This window comes from Setaria viridis, chromosome 5, assembly GCF_005286985.2.
Source record: "Setaria viridis chromosome 5, Setaria_viridis_v4.0, whole genome shotgun sequence".
Lineage (NCBI taxonomy): Eukaryota > Viridiplantae > Streptophyta > Magnoliopsida > Poales > Poaceae > Setaria > Setaria viridis.
Window position 1 is genome coordinate 44,745,423 of NC_048267.2, and position 9,994 is coordinate 44,755,416.

The window sequence follows — 9,994 nt, forward strand, 5'->3', positions numbered from 1 at the left end:
GGTTTCCTTATTAATTTAAAAAAAGTGCTTTTACAACTCTTCGTACGTATATAACCATTTTTCAGTAGTGGTCAAAAAAGTTGTTCACACTGAGGACACCCTTATTAGCGTGTGTTTTGTGTCGCAAATGAGTTAATATTACTTTAAGGTTGTGCATGCCATGATCTTGCAGTAGAATCGATAGCTGTGGGATTGGTGGACCATGGGGGCTGCTAGTGCTATGCAAACAGAGGTGTAGCTATGCATAGGCTTCACTGCTTCATGGAGAGTATTTCAGAATAAAAACGGTAGGCAGAGTGGGAAACTGAAGTGTCTTGTACGTTGAGGACTTGAGGTGACAGCATGGCAACTCCACTACCCTTACTAATCTTTTGTTTTCTTTTTTGAAACGTAACTTACTAATCTTTTGTTTGTTCCTAAATCTGTCGCAAGTTATTACTATGTTTAGCACAGGTGTAGCTTTTCACCACTCTTAAGCAACTGCACCCTTCCCCCTTTATTTATCCTTTTTTTCCTAATGTGTAAATTAATTAATTAATCGTATCTACTTAATCAACTCGAAATGAATGGCATATAATTAAGAGAGGCGTTCGGTACCTTTCTGTGCAGGTTATGTTGTTATGATCCTGTTAAGCTTAATTAGACGTTGTCATGTCCCTGTTCCTGCTGATACCAGCTACTAGCTGGTCACTTCGCAAGATTCCAAGTCTGATCAGAAACCTTAATCTTCTGATGCTAAAGTCTGACAAGAACATTTGCTCACATCAGTCATATAACACAAAAGATATTGCATATATATGTGAACGGAAATAGCACATTTTTTTACGCAAAAGAGAAATTAAACAATGCATTTTTGGGAAGCATTCTAAATATGTTTTTTTTAAAAAAAATAATCACTCACCAACCCTCTATTCCATCAGTCTTAATCTGATTACATATATGTGGATTGGTGAACGAAATATAGTGCTGTCTGATAAGTACACAATCATTTAATTATAGTGCACGCACTAGAAACGCGACATCAACCACATGCATCTTAAGTGCCAATGATCATGAGAAGAATTCTTATGCATTATTAAATTGTTTATTAACAAAATGCCCATGATGTCACGTTTTCAACCATTTTTAGCTGATAACTGTATTTGCTGCAGTATGAGAATGATATGTAGAAGGAAACTGATTAATAGACAAAAATTACAGAAATATTTTACCTAACTTCCCACAATTTCCTAAAAAAAATTCACAATTAACTGATGGAATTGTACTTAATGAGTCAGATATATTCTTGTAAAAATATATATTCGATATTATTGCACCACCTGCATGCATTTTCCAACATTAAGTTGACAGCTCTCAGTTTATTCCAACTCTAATCATTTTAAATTTGACTAATGGCAGCTCAATGCTGTAAGGTGATGGGCAGTACTATTAATTCCGCGAAATTATTACATCAACTTGAGCGTAGTATAAGTATCTTCAGGAATTAATGCTTGATCTACAGCAGGCAATCAGCTGGGTACTTAGTTGTCAATCATTGCAGGTGAGGCCATCACGTAATGCAGAACAGATTAAAGAAAAATACTTCAACTAAATAAAGATCAAGGGATTGCATGCATTCATGCATGGGCCATCTGATCTTTCCAGCATGTAGACGACATATCTGCTATAGTATCAGCCTCATGGCTCATGATGAGGACAAAACTACTACTCTGTGGTACTAGACTACTGGAAGAGCAGCAGAACACAATAGTCTATCTACCACATGAACAGAAAACAAATGTGCAATGTCAACGACAATTGCATTTGCTGTGCATTTCAATGATTTCTTATGGAGTCATTGTACTGAGCAGCTAAGTTTGTGAGATCATTCTCCAATCATGTTTGTCGACGGTGCCCTCACGTCGTATACGACACACACGCTTTGTATTTCAGTATTATACAATATAGAGGACGTATCAATTCAAAACCAAGAACTTCTCAGCTGTTGATTAGCTCGCTCCGAATAATCCATAATACCAATTTTTTCTCAACGGGACAGCACAACCACGAAGGGGAAGAAGTTTTAGCTCAATCACACTCGTGGACTAGTCGCAAAATATCATTGCCTATGATAATTGGAATCACTGCATCATTATGTTCATGATGTGATTGATATGCATGGCATGAAGAACGGGATACCTCCATTGTTTTTGCCAAATTATCAAGGCCTTGATCGTTTCCATTAACAGAGTAGCTTATGACTTTGTGCGGGCAGTAGATTTTAAATTGTTAATACTTTCTCTGCTAGTGCTGCAATACTCTGGTTCAGAGAAACAGAATATTGGCTACAGTGATTTGTTTTGTTTTGTTAAAGTTATCTTGGCTACATTGTTGATCTGCGCCATAAGGGCAATCCTGGCCACAAAACATTCTTTGGGCCAGAAACATCCAGCAAATGGATATTATGGCATTATATTGTGTACACAGCCTTATAGAATGTCAACACTTTTAGATCCATATATACATGCATATACTGAATACGTGCTGGTCACTACCTGCAGTATGAAATAGCTAATGGTCTTAATCTTCATGCGTCGAGGTTGGAATAAAGAAATATATAGGGAGAATATGGTCTATTAACTCACTAATTCCTCCTTTTGCATAAGAACATGCCGAATTCGCTCCTACGCAGATTATGATAAAAGCTTGTCTGTTGAATTCACTAACCATTACCTTTCTTGACACCATCATCGATCTCTGCCTATCAAGAGGTTTCCAATCCAAACTGATTTCCTGTTCTACGGTTGTACAGCTGATCTGCCTTTGGGCTTTGGTTAGTAAGACAAATTCTTCAGCAGTCAGGAAATGACAGTAATCCAATTAAATTCAGGTGGCCCGTTTTGTTCTCTCAGATATGATGCACTGTCATCCATACGTTATACAGGCCGCAAAAACTGTAGATCGAGAAGAAGCTGAGTAGCATGATGCTAACAGGAAACAGATAAACACTGACTAAGTCTCCATAGGATGGTGCGAAGATGACACCGACCAGTCGCACGTCGAAAGCACAACAAAGGCAGATGAAAGGTCTCTGTATAGATTACCGTCTGTCCGGCAGACAAAACAGGGTCGGTATCTTAGGGATTGTTTTTATTGATTTCAAATTTGAACTAAAAACATCCCCAAACTAGAACAGTCCGTTAGGACCACACAATTTCTGACTTCCTAATTTTCTGAGTATTAATTCTTCACTAATCAACATGATTTCTAAGATTTAACTTTTTAAATTTCATTCTGATATATTTTCACCTCACCACCATTTGTCAGAAACTCAACATCATAATGCATCAATTGTATGCAGTAGCACACATGTATCTGCATATACAAACAAAGCTGGATTCCGGTTTGCAATTTTTTGTAGATGATCAGTCAATCAGTCCATCCCGGGAGAACAGACACACACACACCTTTTTTTCATGATATGTTTCCTTTGTTTGGACGCTCATGATGGCAACCAAGAGTACTCGAGAATTGAGAGAGAGACACTTGACGTGCAGCACTGTTTGGCTCCCTTCAGACTGGCATTCTGAGATGAAATGTTGCACTGGAATTGAAGCACCTCCCTACTTTCCATTAGATTTCAGTGTTTCACTTTCACTTGTGGTGCAGTGTGGGGGTGCATGTCTCTCTTGACCAGCCCACACTTCTGCATGCCTATAAAGTGTGCACACACATATAAACACACCAATACTTAAAGCCCTCAATTTCCCCTCTCTCCAGTGTGCATGCAGGAGCAGGACATGGGATGGGGGAGGAGGAAAAGAAAGATTGTGCTGTGCATGACAAGATGTTTGGATTGGTGAGGTCCGCGTTTTGATCATAGTTCCTCGTGATATGTCAAGGAAGATCTTGTGGACCATGCACATCGATCACACATGCATGCATAAGGCTGGCTTGCAATGCTGCGGCGGCAGCAGCAAGGCCTGCAGCCATGCACTGATGCCATGGAAAGACACATCACGGTGAATCTTTGTGAACCGAACCAACCATCTCAAAACCGCTAAACCAAACTAGGGTCCGGCCGGTCCTCTCCTCTGTGTTTCAGTGTCCCCTTAGTGTTTGTTCTCTACTCTGCTTTCCTTTGTCTCTAGCTGTCTCTGAAAAAAGGCTTTTGCATTGCAGTGGTGCTCTGCTCACTGCTGGCTGGCTACCTCACTTGGCAGGCCACCACAAGCTTATAATGGCAGTAGGAACAGCCTTCAGTCTGTCTGGGTAGAGGGTATCTTGCTGTTCATGTTCTGCCTCTTTTTACTGTTTTTGTATGCTTCTTTGGTAGGCTAGGGGTAGGATGCTACTTCCACTACACCTAAAGCTATAGTGCTCCTAGTACATGTCCACTGCATGAGTGCATATGCATGCATGCACGTCTCTGGAAAAAGAGCCAGTAAGCTGGCATGCATGTAAAAAGCATATGCACGCACACGTATGTGCTTAACAGCTATAATCAGTTCTGCAGCTCGATCCTATAATGTAAAATATCTGTAGGGTGCTTCCTGGCTCGCAGACCAGGAGGCAGGCCTCAATGACTCAGTAATCTCAATCAAGCTATAGCACGAATCAAGAAAAGCAGCTACTAGTATGTACTCAGAAGCAGCAAAGGAGTTCAGAGATGGCCAGGGAATCACCTGTGGTAGCTCCAACAGAAATCCTGAGTCACATTGCTGATTCCAAGTCCCTGAACAACAAGAATATAGCTACAAATCAATTCAATTCAATTCAATCCGATCGATCTGTAGCAGTTCTTGATGCTTCTCTCATTCTCTGCTTCTGCATGCACCAGATCATACCACTTGCCACTGTTCTGCTGCTTCACATCAAAGATCATACCACTTGCCACTGTTCTTCTGCTACAGTGCTGCTCCTAGATTCAGTCCTTTTCCATTGCCTAGCTATATATAGTACAGCTACGGCAGCATAAGTAGTCTGAATCCCTGATGCATCCAATGACCCAAGAGAGAATCCACCCAGCAAGCTTTCCTTTATGAAAAGAACCACATCACAGACATCTCACTCATCCCCGTCAAGGCAAAGTGCTGCATCCATTCACCTGCATATTTATATATATAATACCAGGACTATATAGTTTTGTGCTGCTGCAGGCCCCTGTTTGACTAGACAGAGAGAGATCGAGGTCCTTTTGTGCCATGCAAAGCAGGGAGCAGTACACTGCCATCAGGCATTTTGCATCATAACAGGCATGACCACACCAGCCTCTCCTCTCATGCTCTGGCCCTAGACATGCTGCAGCTTCACACTCACGCACTACATCTCTGATTTCTCTTTTTTTCCCCCTGATGGTAATGCTACCAACCAAGGCATAACAAGACAAACAAGAAAGACCGTGCTGCTCCAGTTCAAATCAGTCTTATGCTTGTGCACACCTAGCACCATGTCACAGCAACTTCTCTCTCCAGCTGCCTCCTGATGATAGTAACACCTCAGTGACTGGTCTGGCCCACCCTATCATCTCCTGGCAATCCTACTGGAGAATATCAGCACCTTCACATCCACATTCTGTCAAGGGCCCAAGGCCCATCTAGTACTAGTTACTGCAAAAGATTAGCTTCCTTTGAACACCATGAAAATATATCACCATCTCCAAGTCCCTTGCAGTGAAGCATACTGACTGCACCTTATGGGCACTTTTGTGAGATCACTCAGTCAGATGAATCAACACTAAGCACTGGTCGCTAACTCACTAAAAGATTCAGACTCAACTCTGCTGCTCTTGCATTTCTGTACTCTGGGTTTATTAGTTGGTCACACAAACTTGGAGCCAAGAGTCATCTAATCTAATTCAAAACAAGCTGTATTTATTGATAATAGAACTGCATATATCTACATGGTTTCGCTCATAGTCTCACCTCACAAGGATTCAGCTGAACTACGGTGGATGCTCATATATCTATTTGAACCAGGAAAATTGCTTTTTTTCCGAATTTGATAAAACAATGTCTATTTGTGTGTCATGTGTTAAACTACGGTGGATGATACATACTGTACAAAATCATCTAAATTGCTTCAGAAACAAAACGGCAAGAAAAAGGGGCCCTGAGGTGCACAGAGAGGCCAAACAAAGCTATACGGACGCACACCAAAATGACCCAGTAAACCTAGAACAACAGCAGCAGATTGTTTGCACCTGCCACTGTTCATTGGATCTTCTTCAGTTTCTCAACAGCTGCGGTCTTTTCTTGCTCAACTGGGAAGTATTTGATACCCACGAGATCACCAACTTTGCTGATAACCTGACAAATTGGCATGAAATTTAGTTATATCTAGCATAGCAATCAATAACAACAGCATACATGGTCTGATCGATACAACAAAAAGAGTTAGATCAACAATTATGGTTTGCAACAAAAGCACCATTGTTGCACCAACCACCATCTTGTTAGTAACACAGATAAGATTGTGTGCTTTACCCCTAATCCTTTAATGAGATCTTCCCTGGAGTGGGAAGCTGAGATACATATCCTAGCTCTCGCAAGTAGAAGTGGCGTGGCAGGAAATGCAACAGTAACAACAGCAACCTAGCAATATGGAGTGGGCCACATTAGTAAACTAACAAAAAACTTTCATATGGAAAAATCTCCTTAACCAGTTAAAACATAAAAGATGGTTTGCTTTGAGACAAAGGTCCATTAAGAAATATCAGCATCATATATTCATGTATACTCACATTTTGCCTCAGGCACTCCCTTGAAAATGCAGGAATTTTAGCAGGATTGTAAAGCATGATAGGCATGACAGGTGAGTCATTATCTCCAAGAACCTCAAAACCCATTTTCTGAAGCTCTGAGCGGAAGAAATTGCTGTTCTCTCGAATCTGAGCAAGTTTCTTGGCCCCTAATTAGAACAGTTAGTACATTAGGACTTCCCGCGAGACAGGAGATGTAAGAAACTGTTAAGATGTAAGAATGTTGAAATTCTTTATGATATACCTCTGTTAGTTCCATCTTCTCCCAGGATAACCTTTATAGCTGAAATGACTTGCTGGACTGCTGGAGGTGACATGGATGTTGCATAAATATGAGCTGGGCATGTATGCTTTAGATGATGAATAATCTCCTGAAAAGAATATATAGAATGTTTGGTGGGGTCAGATTTGTCAACCTAAAAATTTTTCAATCAAGAAAAGCTACCTGACTATATACTTCATACCTTTGATGCTGCGATGTAACCTCCGCACGATCCAAATGATTTCGTAAATGTACCCATCATAATGTCAACATCAGCTGGATCCACTCCTAGTAGCTCGCATACACCTCTCCCTGTTTTCCCAACAGCTCCAATACTGTGTGCCTCGTCTAAATATGTGTAAGCCTGTTCAGATGTGAAAAATACTTCAGCCTACCCAGTACAACACTGCCGGTTCAAAACACTAGTTAAAGCTGCAACAATATCTATGACATTAATCACATGCTGGCTCACATCCAATATGCAGGAAATTATTTGTCACCATTAAAAAGATGCACAAGTATCCTAATACAAAGCACAAGTCATCATGCAAAATCACCGAACCTTGTATTTCTTGCAGACAGAAATAACCTCTGGGAGTTTGCATAGCTCCCCCTCCATGCTATAAATTCCCTCAACAATCACAATGATCTTCTTCCATGGCCTGTGTGTACGAGGCTGCCCTCCCGCAATCTGCTCTCTCAATACCTCTTCCAAGTGAGCAGGATCTGGAAGAGAAATAAGGAAAGCATTAAACTTCACAGTGCGCAATTGGTCTTAGTACTTGCAATGCAATTGTTAGTCGCTTACTGTTATGTTGAAAAACCCGAACGGTGGCCCCTGAACCCCTAGCTCCATTGACTATAGAATTGTGGTTCAGTGAATCACTTATTATCAAGCCTCCCTGCAATTATCAGAAAAGTCTTAGCTGCAGCTCCTATAAAAGAACATAACAGAGAGAGCGTGAGCATATTTTCACAACAAACCTTCCCAACCAGAGCAGGAATGATAGCAGAGTTTGTCACATAGCCCATGCCAAAAAGAATTGCTGCAGGCTTGCCAACAAATCTTGCAACCAGTTCTTCAAGCTCATTGTGCAGCTTAGTGTTACCTAATGTCATATAAACATCAATTAAGCTTACAAATTTCGATATATTATTTGATGTCCTCAACAAAGCAAACTATGGCATAGTTTGATAAACATAAGGATCAACCTCCATCAACTCGAACACTGCACGTGCTTGCAGAGTATTTCTTCAGCGACTCAATAACACGAGGGGTGCAGTACTCATCAGCCGCAGCAAAACCAAGGTAGTTGTAGGAACCCAAATTAAGGCATTTGGATGTTTTTGTGGTACGGCTGCATCAAAGATGCGCTGAATCAGATGTTGACACCCATTCTGAGACATTGTCATGCAGAGACAATGCTAAATAGCTACAGGATGGAATGTAAGTAACATACTGGAGTGTCTTGTTGCAGTCGTTTGAGTAACGCTCAACCACATCAAACCAAGCATCTGGTGCACTGGCAATTGGCCTGCCAAAGCAGTCCTGCCATGACAATTGAGACTAGAAGTCAATAAGGAAACCTAAATAAATACAGCAGCAGCAAGAGCATGTCATTCTAGTAGGTGAATGGTGAAATGTCATCCCTCACACCCCGGCCATAAAAAAAAGTTAGGTTTTATTTATATAGCAGAAGTGATATATACTTTACATTGTTCATACACACCTACTCAGACTAAAGGCTAGTTCCTATACTGATGAAAACTCAGTAACTGGAGCACTTGAAATTTGGAATAGCACACAAAATGAGGCAATCTTTCCAGTTCATTCAGCCATGACCCATCCATTGAAGAAAAGGAGCTTTCCTTTATTCGGTTCTTCAACTTATTTCGTTTTAAAGTTACAGTTCAATACTTTACGGTTCTTCGACTTATTTCGTTTTCAAAACTCTATAGCTTGCTCGGTCTAATCACAAAAGGAATGTATCAGCAACAACAGTAAGAAATAATTGAGCCAGAGCTAGATGATCCCGTGCCCATGAGCATTGCAACCAAGGGTGGGGGAAACGATTATTATTCTGGAAATCGTGGCAATCACCTCACCTGGATGCGGAGATAGAGGCGGCGCGTGTAGAAATCCTCGAGGCCCAAGCAAATCGGCGCGTAACCCTGCGACGAAACCAACAGTAAGGCACGGCCTGCCGCGAGACGGAGCAGCGAGCGAGACGAATCCGGAGCGTAGCTCCCCGCGCGGGGGCCGGTCAGGCAGGAGCAAGGGCGAGGGCAGCGCACCTTGAGGTTGCTGGGCTTGCGGGCGTCGAGGATCCTGCGGAAGAAGTCGCGGAGCTGGCCGAAGGCGAAGAGGAGGCCGTAGCTGAAGAGCGTGGTGAGCGCGGTCACGTACGGGAGCCGCACCATCGTTCCCCCCTTGGTCCGTCGGCAGCACGCGGCGGTGGCGGATGCGGATGCCCCGGCGGCGGGGGCGAGGGGAGCCGGATTTGTAGCCGCGAATCCACGCGGTGGCGGGCGGGCGAGCCGCCGAGGAAGGGAGCGGAGGGGGGAGTGGAAGCGGTCGTTAATGGCGACGAGAGAGGAGCGCGTGGCGGCTGGTTATTGGTAGTTACTCATAAATCAAATTAATGTACTGCAACTAGTGACGAATCTGAGACGCCGATCGAGTTGGAATAGTGTGATTGGTGGAATCGGGATCGAGGGGCAGCGGTCGTGGGTTTGAACGTGGACGACGGCGACGACGACGACGAAGAGGGGTATGCCTCACCGGCGCCGTGCCCTCACCGGCGGAGCACCGCATCTCCGAATCAGTTATGCTTGCATTTACCCCCACCCACCTCTTCATATTTTATTTTTATTATTACCTACGCCTCCTGAAATTTATATTCTTTTTTGGACCAAAATGTATATTCAGGGGAAAATATACGGCATCGACTGATCAGTGTAGAGTGATGTGAATCTATAGGGTTGCTGCGCCT

At 42.5% G+C, this 9,994-nt stretch overlaps 1 protein-coding gene across 1 annotated transcript; it reads right to left on the reverse strand.

Annotated features, from left to right (window-relative positions):
* Positions 1 to 5,945: 5,945 nt before the first annotated feature.
* On the reverse strand, positions 5,946 to 9,788 carry LOC117856109 (long chain base biosynthesis protein 2d). Its single transcript, XM_034738545.2, has 12 exons — positions 9,297 to 9,788; positions 9,108 to 9,173; positions 8,462 to 8,550; positions 8,214 to 8,359; positions 7,986 to 8,110; positions 7,810 to 7,903; positions 7,564 to 7,727; positions 7,204 to 7,365; positions 6,984 to 7,110; positions 6,722 to 6,888; positions 6,465 to 6,572; positions 5,946 to 6,287 (listed from the first exon to the last, which is right to left on the reverse strand). The coding sequence occupies exons 1-12, from the start codon at positions 9,420 to 9,422 to the stop codon at positions 6,192 to 6,194; spliced, it is 1,470 nt and encodes a 489-aa protein (XP_034594436.1). The 5' UTR covers positions 9,423 to 9,788; the 3' UTR covers positions 5,946 to 6,191.
* Positions 9,789 to 9,994: the final 206 nt, after the last annotated feature.

Bases quoted from the DNA above. Each gene is read 5' to 3' on its own strand.
- LOC117856109 (XM_034738545.2), bottom strand. From the start codon at position 9,422: ATGGTGCGGCTCCCGTACGTGACCGCGCTCACCACGCTCTTCAGCTAC. The intron at 7,728-7,809 runs GTAAGCGACTAA...TTTCTCTTCCAG, and splicing joins TCGGGTTTTTCAACATAACA to ATCCTGCTCACTTGGAAGAG. The intron at 7,366-7,563 runs GTTCGGTGATTT...ACATCTGAACAG, and splicing joins CTGTCTGCAAGAAATACAAG to GCTTACACATATTTAGACGA.